This window comes from Aplidium turbinatum, chromosome 9, assembly GCF_918807975.1.
Source record: "Aplidium turbinatum chromosome 9, kaAplTurb1.1, whole genome shotgun sequence".
NCBI lineage: Eukaryota > Metazoa > Chordata > Ascidiacea > Aplousobranchia > Polyclinidae > Aplidium > Aplidium turbinatum.
The window spans coordinates 7,365,088-7,380,553 of NC_137480.1; the positions used below are offsets into that span (position 1 = coordinate 7,365,088).

General features: G+C 37.2%; 1 protein-coding gene across 5 annotated transcripts in view; it reads left to right on the forward strand.

The window, feature by feature from the left end:
* LOC145777606 (protein quaking-A-like) overlaps positions 1 to 15,466 on the forward strand; it is a 39,400-nt gene that overhangs the window by 18,169 nt on the left and 5,765 nt on the right. For 2 of the 5 annotated variants that reach the window (XM_082589031.1, XM_082589032.1), the window contains exons 4-8: positions 4,763 to 4,906; positions 7,922 to 8,006; positions 9,698 to 9,828; positions 10,289 to 10,430; positions 12,763 to 14,571. In XM_082589031.1, the coding sequence (XP_082445157.1) occupies positions 4,763 to 4,906; positions 7,922 to 8,006; positions 9,698 to 9,828; positions 10,289 to 10,430; positions 12,763 to 12,848 (588 nt within the window). In that variant the 3' untranslated portion in view covers positions 12,849 to 14,571. Of the gene's footprint in view, positions 1 to 4,762; positions 4,907 to 7,921; positions 8,007 to 9,697; positions 9,829 to 10,288; positions 10,431 to 11,336; positions 14,572 to 15,466 lie in introns of those variants that run through there. The other 3 variants (XM_082589033.1, XM_082589034.1, XM_082589035.1) reach the window with 3 other exon arrangements.

The window sequence follows — 15,466 nt, forward strand, 5'->3', positions numbered from 1 at the left end:
ATGAGAAATTTCCTTTGAGTCAGTTTACAAGCCAAAATTTAAGACGGTTGACCTTCCAAAATGAAATAATTTCTGACAATTTTCTTGTGTTCCTTCAATAACTATATCAAAGTATTAACATTTGTAGGCAATGTTGATTGGAAAGTACCGTTCTAAAATCGTTTTGTTGTTTCATTTTTATAAAAGATAACAGTCTTTGTCAACTTGCCTTCATAAACCTTTTTGTAAGACATAACATTTTGTTGAGCTCCAGTCCACAGCATGAAAAATTTGATGATTTATTTTTTTTTCTCCATCGATTTTTCTGTCTACTTAGGTTTTTCATGATGTCACTATGCAACAGCTGAGCAGGCATTTGACGTGTTTTAAGTTGAGGTTTTGTATTGGTTTCTTCAATGTTCATCTTGTAACGAAATCAGTTTGATCGATGAACAAGAAACTTATCCCAAGCACTGTTTTATGTTTATCTAAGAATACTAACCCAGGCAGGAAATTATTTGCTTTCTACATTGATGTGACGTGTTTTGACGTCAACAATTTATCGTTCGGGCTTTTGCCCAGCATGTCAGTCTATCCCCGTCAGCCAAGAAATCAGCTACACATTGTTGTGATCATGTAATGTAATGCTGCTGCTGGTTGCTTCTACCTGGGATCACTATTTCCGGAAAATTGACGAAATATCCGTATTTTTTTATTGATTTTAGAAACCTTAACTTTTAATCTTCATTTCATGGATTATCAAATTTATGTTCAAAGTTGGACATATCAGTCCTCAAATATCAAACTGATAGAGGTACACAAATGTCTTTTACATATATAATACATATGCGGATATGCGCATCACTTAAACCGGACATACATAGTAACCACAATGATAAATCAGCACATAACGAAGGTGATTTGTGTACATACAAACGAATTTATTTAACACGAGTCAGTTCAATCATAAAAAATTAATGATTGAACTGACTCGTGTGAAAATAAATTTTTTTGTATTACAAGACATGTAACCGAGTCGTTCATATCAAGCATTGTTGTGGGTTTGACACCTGTCAGAAGATATTTCATTTTCTTGATTTGTGTGTAGTCGCATATCGGTATGGCGAAACGAAACGTTGCACTCACTGAAGCTTTGTTGTCAAATTGAAATGCGTTCTGAAAAAGTCATTCATGTTAATGCAAAATAGTATTGTAACCGGTTATGTGGATAAGTCTGCAGCGATGTGTGCTAATATGGTGTTAATCGAACATCCGCCATCTTCAGCTGATTTCAACCTCCTTGTGAAAATAGATATCTAATTTTAATTTTTGTAAAGGTGAGCAATGAGCATGCAAAAAAAGTTCTTTTTTGCAGTGGTAGCGTTCAAGTGATTTCTCTACAGTGAAGCAACTCTGTATTCGTGAATACTAATTGTGCAAATAAAAGTAGTTCTCGAACTAAAATGATGAAAATGAAGCGTATTTAAAAGCGAATATATTTCATCGAATTTCACTCTGGCCTTGGGCTGTGAAATTTTTAACTTGTCAGATGCCATTGTTGTCGAAATACCTTTATTTCTTTCAATTCAGATGTAAGTTGGTATAATCTATCAACTACTTGGTTAGCATGTATTGTATATCTTGTTAAGCAGTCTTTTAATGCGATTTCGTTTGCTGGATTGTAGCACGCAGCACGCTATTGCATTACCTTAATCTTTTACCTCTAAAGTTTGTTTATGTGGCATTAATCACATCGTATGTAATCAAACATAAATTTGATAAACTGTTAATGTTTTAAGTATGCGATCGTTCTAATGCATGACTGTGCCATTAGAGCTACCCTACCATGAAAATTGAGTTTATTTGCTTAGGTTTTCCTTATGACTCGTTCTCTCGGGGCCGGATTTAGCTGATGGGAGGCCCGGGGCACTTTTTGATCGGGGGGGGCCCCCGTGCAAAAAACGTCTACAGTAGCATCAGTCCAGTACTGCACAGCATTTTGCGGAAACTTTAAAGGCCAAAAGGAAAAAGATAACACAAAATCACATTTTTTTCCACATAGGGGGCCCTTCAAAAGTCGGGGGGCCCGGGGCAACTGCCCCCTCTGCCTCCCCCTAAATCCGGGCCTGCGTTCTCTATATACAGTTCATGTTTAGTTTTTCAAAAAATGTACAAAAGTTGCTTTATTTTGGTAGATTCAGTATCTGCCTTTAAAACGCGGTACAACCGATAGGACAGAAACCTACTCTTTTTCTTTTGATGCGCTCAACATCAACTCAACACAATCTTTTCCATGATTTCTGATACGCATGACATCTACTCTATCTTTCTCAAGCACCAAGCTGTCTTATTTTTACGGAAGATAGAGATTTGCATCCTGCTTGTAACTTTTATGTCATGTAATTAACGGAATTAAAAACAGCGTCAATGTTCTTGAACAACCGCGCAATGTAGTATTGTAGCCTATGTTATTAGATATTCGCCACAACGTGTTTGGAATGTGTTTGACTTTGTTCAAGCAGTTCAATGCAAACAGAATCAGTAGTGTTTCGGTTAAGGTTCACATTCCAGACCAGCAATTGACGAACTAAAATTATTTGACTTGTTTAGTTTTACTTAATACAATTTATCGAAAACTTAGCTCACAAACTTGGAAAATTTTCAGTCTGTTGACTTGTATCCTCATCAACCAAGTCCCTCACTTATTATTGATTCAATATCTCCAGACGTCCAATCAATACCATAGTCTCAAGTTTCGTTAGGTAAGATCTTTGGTCATGCTCGCTGAGTTTTATACAAAAGTTTCAAGAGACTCTTGAAAATCCTAGGCTTCAACGTAGTCATTTAACCCTGCTACTTCCTGAAGCTGTTGGCGAAAGCGCGCGTTCAAGCGTCCATTCAACACCTTTTGACGGGATTTCCACATTTAAGTCGTTCTCAATAAATTGCAAACTGAGCCTTCAGTCGTTGCCAACTTACAGTTTTGGTTTGAACTAAGTTGAAGCATGTTTGAAGTACAATTGGTGCTTCTCAAACTTAATCTTGCTGCACTTAAAAACGAACACAATACACAACAGCACGACATTCCTTCTTTAAACGCTGTCTATTGTGTAACAATCTGCACTCAGGTTTTTCAAACATACATTATTAAGTTGGTCAAACGTCTAGCGCTACTCAAGCGACGGAGTTGTAGATTTTCCAGTCAACCAACCCATACCACGCCGCCAATGCAGATTTCTTAAGTTGCCAAGCTGGTTATGTAATTAATAGCTTTCAACACAGCCTTTATTACAGATAGAAAACAAATGAATGCATAATATCGGTTACATCGATGTGTAAAGTTCAGAGGCCAGTCACCAGTCATCGTATCACACTGAAATCATAGGCTGATCTACAGAGCAAAGGTTGTCGTTTTGAACTGACTAACACGAATGAGTCACCTGAAAAATTTTAGCTAGCAAAATTCGTTCTTTTACATTGATTCGACGTCTGCAGACGTTGAATTAATACAAAAACACGGTTTTTGCTAGCTGGGATACAACCAAGTGGTTTTTGTTCAGCTCTATCTGGCCGTTTGGCAAGTATGCGCGGTTGTTGGCTTGGCGTTTAGCTCTGGTTTATGTTTTCATCAGTTGTGCCCATCGAAGTGGCCGTATCTTCAACTTCATACATTTAGAAAATACGCTTTTTCGAATATAATCAACTTGCTTTGACGTTAAATTATACGGAAAGCAATACATGAAGCCCAAGACACCAGTTCAACCGTTTTGAAACCTAAACTTTCCATTATGTTTGACTCAGCATAGTTGATGTAGCATTGACGTCGATTAGTGGCCTCGCCTCGTTTAACCTTTACTCAACGCTTGATAACGTTGAAAACATGTAAAAAGTAACTCGCTGTAAAGGTGGTTAATTTTAATGAGTTGCCGGAAACAATACAATCACATTGGCATACCACAGAGCTTCCAATGTGACAAAGAAACACACCGCGCTTTGAAACCCTAATAGGAGTGATTTACCTTTCTTGGTCAATAAGGAAAAGAGTACCTCGTTTGTAGTGTTGAAAATTGTGTGACGTTTGAAATTTCAAACTGTTGTTGCCGAATTCCTTGGCTTATTTCATTACTAACTGCGATTCCAGGATTTTTTTCGTCACATCTATTCGGCTATGCATTATAAAAAAAAAACTTTGCCGAGTGGTTTATTATTGAAAAATCATCTGAACATCTTGTAGTGGCAGTGAAAAGATTCGCGGCTTACCTTGGTATTTAGCATATCCTCAGCAACAGACTTTTTGGACTATTTTTTATCGGAGACAAGTACAGAAAAACGCTATATAATCGCCTCGTCTTTTGTGGCGTGTCGTGTTTTTCTTCAAGCGATAGATTGTAACCGTGGAAATATTTTTGAAATTCGGAAGTTTGTCGGATGAATAGGCTTTGTATCATATTCGCGAGACGGCTGGCAGTAATTTGAGGCAAAATCTCTATCCACCCATTGTGTAGGTGAATTGTAGGTGGCTTTTGCCAAACGCTTTTGTATGATTTGGCTCAGCTGAAACCTGAAATTAGGCACCTGTTTGTTTATCACCACACAAGATCTATCTTAAAACCTACGTTCTAACAATATCTATCAATGGTATAACACCGATTGTCACACGAGTATGATATTATGTTCTTATTGAGGAAAAACTATATTCTGCCGATACTCTATGTGAAATTTGCAGCAAGAACTGTTACAACGGTCACAGGCTTTCTACAGTGTTTCCAATTTATTTTCGTAGGAAGATGCAAATCGTGGAAAGCCGAACTGGGAACACTTGAACGACGAGCTTCATGTTCTGATCACAGTTGAGGACACAGAAAATCGCGCCAGGGTCAAAATTCAGCGCGCTATGGAAGAAATTCAGAAGCTTCTCATTCCCACAGTAAGTGTCAGGCAATGTACATCCAAAATAGTCGAGTTTTGGCTGGGTACGAGTTCAATCCATTATCACAAATGTTTTTTTTTTTTTTTTTTTGGTTATTGTTTTTACGTCGAAACAACATCTTATAAACGTACACCGGCCACGCGTACACTAATTGTCTTTTCCATGAAACTGATTCACCATTGTCAAACTGGTGAAGCCACAAGGCGCACAAATCACGATAATGTGAACTCGTCAGCAGGCTGATGACATCAAGTCGTCGATTTGTTACAAGTCAAATGCGGCTCTCTACCACATGTCATGCAGCACTCACCGCCCACACCTTGTGGTCGAAGTGGAAGAATAATAAAGATGCTACCACAACATTGTGGGGTGGACTACCACGACTCATTTCCCGTAACTCAACTTTTTTACAATGACTCTAGCATGCAAATATTGAAATGATGTAAAAAGGACTGGTGTGATAATGGACTCAGTTTCTGTGCTTCACTAAAGCATTGGGAGGTGAATACTGGTAATGATTGTTATTGCACTGATAGGAGTATATCATTCTCTTTCAATTTAAAGAAAGTGAAAGTTGTTTTGAGAAAGTAGGCTACTAGAAAAAACAACGATCAAAAGTGAATAAACAGACATAACAGCAACAACACTGCATTTAACTTTATAAAAACTAAAAACAGTAAGCGAACGTTTTCGGCTAGTCATACAGCCCTTTTTAAGCCTATAAGAAAGATATGTTTTTTTAAAAGAAATACTAAAGAACCATACAGTATCACAGCAAAAATATGGTAAAATCTAAACATTTGAGAAACTTGCTTAACTAGCTCACACAAAGTTAAGTTATGTGAGCTAGTTAATCAAGTTTCCCAAATGTTTAGATTTGACCATATTTTGGCTTCCTTCATTGTTCCGGGACTGTATTTGTTTTCAAGCTTTCTTTGTTAATGTCGCTGTAATCAAAGTAACTTTTGCTCCAGCACAATGACAATGGGTAAAGTCTTTACACGCTTTGTCTTGTAACGCCAAGCCAACGAATTTCCGAACGACTTGCTGTAAATTGACTAAAACGTTTTTTGTCATTTTGACGTTATCATACATCAAAGTATGTGAAAACACGAACGAAAAAACCTAATAATAGGCTATTTGAAATGACTGATCACTTTGACGTCTTTAAACAGTAAAATTTCACGAAAATACGTGAAGCAAACCACCTTTAAGCTTGGTAAAAAATGTGATAGCCTATTCTTCAAAACTTGCTGAAATTATGTGCTATGTTCAACGAAGACTTTTTACTCTTTTCACTGTTTTGAAGGATTGTGTGTTTGATTTCGCTTATGATTTTAAAAGTTCTGCAAACCCATGGTTTTGTAATTTCGTTGCCACCAGGAAGTGAATGTGTGCACCACAATTTTTCGTATTTTTTGGGCTTAATCTTGTAAAATCTTAAAGATTATTGTAAAACCATCACCCATGCTAGTTTATAGCCATCGTTACTTTCCTAGTCATAGGCTATGAATATATTATGTGATTGACACTGCTAAGGTCTTAAAATCCTCACCACTTTGCTACTGGTAGTTATACCAACCAACGAATTTTCTGGCTGGGAAATGTATGTAGATGCAACAAGCCACGACACCAGCTTGCAGCTGCGTTGCGCAAGCGTTCATACTCTGGTATATTTATGACTTCTTTGTGTGCCCGCACAGTTAAATTCTAGAATTGGCGCTTAATTATTCATTTCTAGAATATCTATTGAATTATTCAAGTTCTTATTGCAGATGATAATGATTGGTTGATTGTCTATAGAGTGTGTCGCTTTTTTAGCGTCAGTTTTAAAATTAGTTCTGTTAGAAATCTATAGTTAGCTTGTCGATCAATTCCCATTTGCATACGTCCCATAGTCTGATAAGTTTAAGTCTGTTATGTATAAAAAAGAATTATACGGTATACGATATTCTTTGTTTATGACGTCATTCGTTTGATGAAGGACATATTGATCGGCTAATCATACTGATGCATAAAAATGCATGAAATGACTTGAATTAAATAACTTCAATTAATGGGACATTGCCTTCATAAATTATGATGCACAATATGAAAGAGCACTAGAGACAATAACTCTGCTGTATTAAGTATTAGCTTTTTATCGTTGAACAACGCTGGTAAATGTTTGTAACAAAACGCTTAGAAAAGTAGCGGTATTCTTTTTACTGATAAAACGCGATGCTTTTCGCTGTGACATGTCAAAGTTGATAAACGGATCTGAACTAGCTTTTCTGCGCATGGTGGTATTTCGATGCTTATCTGTGCCGTGAAGTCTTTGCAGAAAGGTACACCAGTAGGATGATTAAATGGAGTTCTAGGAGGCCCAGGCCTTACGGTGCTCTCCTGAAATGAAAAACTTGCATGAATACACATTGTTTGTACAACGCTTCAAAATTTGCGTGGAATAAACACAACTTTTGCTGTCTGAAGCGCTGTTCACACTGTTGTGCCATGTCTCGTGATGTTCTCTGAAACGTTTTCGCTCCAATGGTTTTCAGTGCTGCTGTTCACACTGCGCGGCTTGTGACGTGGTCGTTTGAGACGTTCTTTGTACGCTTGAGCCAAAATTGCAACGGAGTGATTTCGGCTCAAGTCACAAGCGAGAAGGCAAGATTTGTAAACAGAAGTTGAAAGGCAAGCAGGACCTTCGTGGGTGCTGTGACATCACAAAAACTGCTTTAAATGAAAATTACTTCCATAAAAGGTTTTGACTTGAGATAGGAGGCAAAATATGTCATTTTATTTAACCTTCCTTGCAAGTGCAGTGCTTACATTGCCACTAGCAACACCCACTTGTCGGGACCTGGAGCCTTGTCTGGTACATACAATGTAAATCTACTTTCACAATGCTCAAAGCTCCGCTCAATACAAGGCACAGCACAAGCCTGTCAGTGTGAACAAGGCTTAAGATTCAAAACCAGATCTGAATATCGTTGTTTCATCACGTGACTTACTGAACTCGTTTCTCAGGAAGGGGAAGATGAACTGAAGAAAAAGCAACTCATGGAACTTGCAATTATCAATGGAACTTATCGAGACTACTCATCTGTACCAGGTCAGTTTATATTTGAATGCACTGCTGGGATCTGACCGGAGCCACTTGGTAGGAATAAGGTTAAAGAATGTGCTTTCTCACAACAAAATGATTTTTCACTTTTTGTTGCACTTTGGTTGAGAGAATGTTTTCACTCAACATAATTAATATCATACGAGTGTAGTTTTGTAGATAGATAAGAGTCATTAATAGACCACAAACAAAAAGTTAACAAAGGTTACCGGTCAACCAAAGAATGAAGTATTGGTCTGCCACGGCATGGTGGCATCCGTGGTGGCTGATCCCTGATCTTTGTTGATTGGGGCATTCTAATCAATTTTGCAGAGTTAGGATAATATTTTGTGCATTAATCTAATGACTGCAAACGTTGAATCATTGCAAAAAGGAACGATTTTTTAGTGCGTTGATTCTTCAGAGTGGACAACAGATATTAAAACAAAAAAAATCTATTTGAATAAGGACCTTCTGATGATTCTAGTTTTAGGTTGAAGCAGGCTGTAGAGTAGAGGTTTTATAGAGTAGTAACTATTTTTGATTAGAACATAAATGTGTATGCAAAATTTATAAGACATCAGATTTAATCGTTTCTTGGTGTTAGATATTTTTGACACATCGTTTATTTTCAACACAGTCGTGGCAAAGACAACCAGAAGACAGTCTTTTTTTACATTTATTTAATGTTTGCACACGTTGAATCAATGTAAAGCTGGACTGATTTGCTGGTTGTGTATGTGTGTGCGCGTTTTTCATATTTTTATGATTTACTTAAGAATTTTTTGGCATTCTGAGAGACATCTTATTTAGTGAATACACAGGCAGTTACGAAATGCTTTTAAAGTGTCAGGTATCAAACATTCATAATTCATAATAAAATTCGGTCGAGCTTTCATTTTTCTAATCTACTGAAACTCGTTTCTGTTATTGAATTATTAATATTAAAAATGAACTCACAAGTACACACTTCACCACTCCTGCTTTGCTTGAAGAGCAAGTGCTTCATGGACGAATTTGAGTGCAACCTTTGATGTGACTGGATGATAGACAGACTTTAGTGATTTTTACGTTTATTTTTTTCTATGGTAACGTTTATTTAACGTATAATTCCAAACTATGCTAAGATTTTGCATCTTTTTTCAATGTATTAACATTACATGTAAGCATTGGATAACAATTACATGTTAGCATTGGATAAACAGTGCAGCGACATCTATTCTAGATTCTAGAAGAGTCAATGAATCGACGAACATACAAACTTTTCTGTATGACGTATATCGTCGCTATTTTGTAGAATTTTTGTCGAACTTCCATTTCGTAGCATCTCAAGCACATACAGTCATACACTGTTGAAATCTGTAATCAAATGCGAACAATCTTGAAAGCTTCCCGGCACTGTTTGTATGTCCATTGTCCAGTCATAGTGCTTTCAATCCGTATATCTCAGTCAGCAATTCTGTTCTTTTTTTTACATAACGTCAAATATCAATGTAAAAGAGGACTGGTTTGCTGACTGGAGTGTTTTTTTTTTAAGGATAAACTTTAGATTTAAGCGGACAAGTCTTATCTGGAATAAACTGGTTTGAACCACCTTGTTCTGACCTTTCAGTTTTCACAGTATCATAGTCATCAGGTAGTTTTGTTCACATGTGAAGAGACTTGTTTCGCTTTCAACATAATTACAACACTTTTAATAGGTCAACCAAGGATCTTGTCAGCTCCCCAGATGTTGCAAGGGGCAACGCTGCGTTCCCCCACACCCGGCCAACATTCATTGGGGGTGTTTGGAAGCCCTATCATCTCTCAACTTCGACTACCTAACGGCCAGGTATATTTTTTAATAGTTATAACAATCATTTTATCTTGTACTCATTGCGACAACGCAAAGTAGTCTACAGTGTAATTACACTGGCAACACTCGGGAATGGCATTTAACTTTTAGCTTTTTACATCTTTGCAAACTGACATACTGTGTCTGTGTGACACTTGGCTATCAGTTGTGTAATGCATGTTTATTAAGCGATTGCAGTAACATTATAGTATCAAAAATTTTCTATGCACTGTCAATTGCTATTTTGCGCTCATTCAATACCGGCTTTTGCCAGCAATCTAATCTCTTAGCATAGTTTATTTTAATAGCAATTGAATTTTTTATCTTGCACCAAGTTAGGTATGTTTGTTTACCTTGGCATTAACGAAATTAAAACCATTCCATTGTTATTGTTCATTATTGTGCTGTTCATTGGTGTCGTTTTGTTTCATTGTTAACGTTATTTTTTACATTTTAGACCGTACTTTCGAACGGGGTAGCCCAACCGCCTCCAATGCTGGCACCAAGTGATGGTTCCTTGCTTTACTACACCCCTTTAGAGTACCCGCCCTCTGCCCTAACCTTACCTGAAAATTACATTGTGGATCCTGCTTATTTAGGTAACTATACGTTGAATGGAACCAATTTTCTATTGAAACTATTTTATCGTTTAAATGTGCCATGCGTGCAGCATTTTACATCGATATAACTTATCACAACATTTAAAAGACATGAACTTTCGTCTTTGATCTGGGGGCTCACTATAATTTCAAGGTTGAAAACTCTTGCAATTTCATGGCCAATTGAGCTTTGAACAATTCGGGATCCGTTTATTATTATCTGTTTTCCCATTGCTTCCATCGGAGCTGCCTGCGTTGTCAGCTGTATTAGTCTTGACTCTTTAGTTTGGAAAATCTGTTTCAAGCTACGATACATATCTCACCAAGAATATCCCATTCAGCGCAAACTGGCATTTCACTTTTTCGTTAATTTTACGCGTTTCTCCATTTCAACAGCGTTTTCAAATGCCTGCTTGCACATGCTTCAGTGTACGAATACCCAGATCACTCACCCAGCTAGAAAAATCTGTCACTTTTACATCGTTGTTGTTTGCAAACGTTGAAACAATGTAGATAAGACCGACTTTGCAAGAAGTGTAGAGGCCAAGTGACTGACTCATGCTATCGCAAAAGGCTCAAAACACTAGTTTCTTTGATCAACTCGTGATTTTATCTTGTTAAGCTTGTTTGAAAGGAAACAGTTGTGGTCCAAATTCAAGACACGGAGGTTTACTTGCTCTGGGATGTACAATTGTACAGTGTGAGATAGTGGGAGATACTTATACTTGCACAGTGCACAGTGCACATGCACAGTGGGAGATACTTGTAAAAAATTCCTTATCTACATCCCTGTATTTTTGAACTGTATTAATGCTTGTTGAGAGCGTTTAGGATTTTTCTAAGTTGTTCTTTAATTTTGTTGTTGCAATGCTAAAACTAAAATATTTTTCAATTTGTGTTTTTCAGGTAAAGCACATTTCCACATGTGATGTGATTTGCCATTCATTGTTGCGCCTCGCCATTCATCGGGGAAAAAAATTATCGCTGCAAAGATGTTAATTTTATGACTGCGTTATGACGATATGATATCCCAGACAGCAAAGTCGATTATTTTTACATTGTAAAAATGACGGACTTTTCTGTCTGGGATGGGATGGCTTCTGCAGTAATGTGAATTTACCTCAATTTTGGCCATAGTTTTCTACCAAAGATTTTAGTGTTGCTAAAAAATTGATGAGTTTGAATGGTTTTGGCGCCTTTCCAGTCAACAAATCAGTCATTTTTGCGTTAGTTCGTCTGAAAACGTTAAATCAATGTAAAAAGGTCATTTTCTGGCAGGTTTACTGTAGTTCACTGTTCAAAGTGGTACAGTTAACGCTATATATCTTTTAAAGATTTTTATAATGCTCAGTTGTCAGACGCGACTGTCAAGTCACCACAAAATATTTTCTTTCTATAATGTTTCTTTCTAAAACTAATTGCATTCTTCAGCCCTATTTAAGTTCCAGAACTTCCGAGTCTAAATCCAGCAAATAGATGTCCTTTATCACTTTTTTTAACATCTGCACATGTTGAATCAGCGCAAAAATGCTGGACTTTGCTGTCTGTTGCGCTGTGTATGCCGCATGTAACTTTCTTTTTGGTTTCTTCTTTGCTATTAATGCTTCACCCGGTGATCAATAGTAGGAGAGGATGGCTTTGTGCTTTTATATAGAAGCTTTACTTGCCCGTATGCAAATTGCTATGTTGTGTATATCATAGACTCGCCTGCCTTCGTCTGCTATGCTTTAGTTGGGCACCTTCCTTCACCAGCAATCCTCAATGCAGTAGCCATCAGATACTTGGCGTGAAATATCTAGATCGCTTATTGTGTGGTAGCATCCCATCCAGCATATCAATCGTTTTTAGCATTGATCCAACGTCGGCATACGCTGAATCAATGTAAACGTGGACTGGTTTGCTATCTGGATGTTCACGTTTATTGTTAGTAGTTTTTCAAAGGGATCATAGATGCGAACTTGCGTTTTTTAATAGGCTTTAACTTTCAATGTTGCAACTGTCATAGAGAAGGGATGAGTCATTTCAAAACGCTAGTCTATGGCATCACCAGATTTGGTGGCGATAAAATGCAGAGTTTTGTAGCAAAGTTTTGTAGCAAACTTTACGAAGCAACATCTCAGCTAGTAACGTTAGCCCTTTTGCATTGATTCAACGTTCATAGACGTTGAATCAATGCAAAAAAGACTGATCTTCTGGCTTGGGAGGCGTTTTTTTTTTTGCAGTAAAGTCATCTTCGTGTTGTTTTGTCAAGATACTATGTTGTAAACGTTTTATTTGCGTAGAATTTATGTACACTAACCAAAATTTAACACGGTATCTATTTACCCAACAGGCACCGCTGGGGCCGGCAAACTCGTTCGCCCGGCGGCCCCGACAAGGCCCCACCCCTATCAAAGGCCCCCAGGTAATAACCCATAAATAGTTACCTAGATACTAACTAACACATTATCCACAGTTGCATCGAAGACGTAGTTTTCCACACTCCTCTACGAAGATCCGAGGGTACCTCTACGAAGCTCACTATTCGTCTGTTTGACCATCCGTCGTACAAAAAATCGGTCCTTTTGACATTGATTCAACTTCTGCAGATGTTCTATCAATATAAAAGGGCCAAGCTATGTTAACTTGGAATGCAATGTTTCAGTTCATGAAACGCATTGAGTGGATGACTCTGCATTGTCTACAAGGAAACCATTTTAGCTGGTTCACCATTTCAACGCATAACGATGTGTGCGATTAATGGTTTTGCCCAAATCGCTAACACTAGTTGGTCAAACCTACGTTTTTACAACTTTTGTAATTCTAAACAAATTGAAAATGATTACCTAGCTGTCCAAGTTGGTCCTTTTGACATTGACAGACTTTGAATCAATGCGATATTGACCAGTTCAGATCAGTGATTGTTTTCCCTCGCATTTCTAGTGCATAGTGTTTTTGAAGTATTCCAATCAACTTGAGTTGTGTTTTCCATTTGTAATTGCACTGTTGCTGACAGACGTTATACATAGCACTACGCCTTATTTCCTGAGTAACAGCTCTTGCACGTGTAGCAATGAGATTGTATATAGTTGTGGAGATATTTTGCCTATACCTGCCCCATTGCACAATTCATGCTTGTACAGTATTTCGTAACGTTTCTGCATTACCAGTCTACGTACAGTTGTCTTGCCATGGAATATCTGTGGAGACTGGTATTTCATCTTGATTCCAGCTAGCAAAATTAGCTTGCAGACGTTGAATCAACGTCAAAAAGACTAATTTATCCAACTGGGATTATCATTCTACCAATCATAACGTTGTTTTCCCGACAAAAGCTGAATTTTTTTCTGTAGTTTGAGTTTGTTTGAACGCGAGTTGCTGAAAAGAAACTGCAGTAGAAACAGCACAACAAATTTTTAACATAGCAACTGTTGGCATGAAGTCGGGCAGGAAACTGCTGCAAGGTCTACGTTTTTTAAACGGAAAAGAACGTGATTTTTGCAGAAGCCCTCCTAGATAACAAAGTCCGTTTTTTTGCATTGATTTAGTGTCCGTAAAAGAAAGATTTTGCTACCTGGGCTATTACCCGACGGACCTGCAGACCCCATCAGGATCGCATGTTTTTACTGCGTGAACGTATTTTTTATTACTCTTTTTTCAAATTTATCTGCGTGCATTGCAAAGTGTGCCTTTATAAACAGATTATATTACTAATCAAGTTCCCTTTCTACCTCAAGGTAGACATTTTTTGAAAGATGAGAAAGTTATATTTTTTATGCTTATTGCCAAATCAATTGTCTGTTTGTCGTCGCATAATTCAATGCGCTCCGTCCTAGTGACGTATTGTTCTGTGTTTGTGAAGAAGTTCACTTTACATGATTGTGTTTTTTTTTATTCTTCTAAACTTCTTGCAGCCGTGAATGGAGAAAAGTTCTGTTGTTAATGCCTTCTCTATTAAAAAAAAACATGCAAAAAAGTTGCAAATATACGTAAATATAATGCATTTAAGCCACCTCCGTGCCTCTAGTACATTTTTGGTTATTGTTTTTGCAAATGTTTTATATTCAGATTTTTGTGTTTGTTTATGTGATAGCTTTTACCAATGTTGTTGTTACAAGTCTTTGTGTAAATAAATGGCGGCCGAAAATGGCCATGGTGCGAATGCTTTTTCACCTTCAGACTTTGAGTTTAGCGTCATTTTAACTAATTTATCGTTTATTTTTCAATATTTTAAGCTTTGGTACTGAAACTTTGCTTCAGTTGTGGTCAACTGGTTAAAATCCCATACTAATGCATAACGGGACCGTTGAAAAACTTCTACCTTGTTAACCAAAGAGTTATTTTTTGCAATAAGTAACGTTATTGCAGCCTAAAAAAACATAAAAGTTGAATTTGAAATTTTTTAATATATGTGAGTGCTTCAGCGGGACCATAAAATCTGTAATCATAACTTCAGCTTGCAAAACCAAAATCTTTTTTACATTGGTTTGACATCTCCAAGCGTTGAGTCAATGTAAATAAGAACAAGTTTTCTATCTGAATCAGCACATTGTGACTAATTGTTGAAATTGCGTTCTGTTTTGTTATTTCCACACGTTTGAAAAACAAAAAAGAACTCAATTCCTTGTTGAACTTGCATGGACGCTTTGGAATGGGCATAAATGTTATGAACAAGTCTACATGTAACCTAAAAATCCTTGGTGCACATTGAGTAGGATCCCAGATAGCAAATTCAGCGTTTTTTACATCGATTCAACGTCTGCAGACGTTGTATCAATGTAAAAACGGTGAATTTGCTGTCTGGGATGTGTTGTCTTGTGAAGCACCCGCATGCTTTTATCAAGTTCTACTGTATCTGTTTTACGTGCATTCTCCATTCTGTCCATTCTAAGATTGTTGTTCATTATTTCCAACGCCTTTAATGTGTCTTTTTTTTCTCCCTTTCTAAAGTAAAAGGTTTGTATCGCAACATGTCAAGGCTTAACTATTTTTCATATTTTCTGTCATTTTAATTTGTTTTTATTATTCTACTTTGCTTGTTTAGTCCAGGTACATTT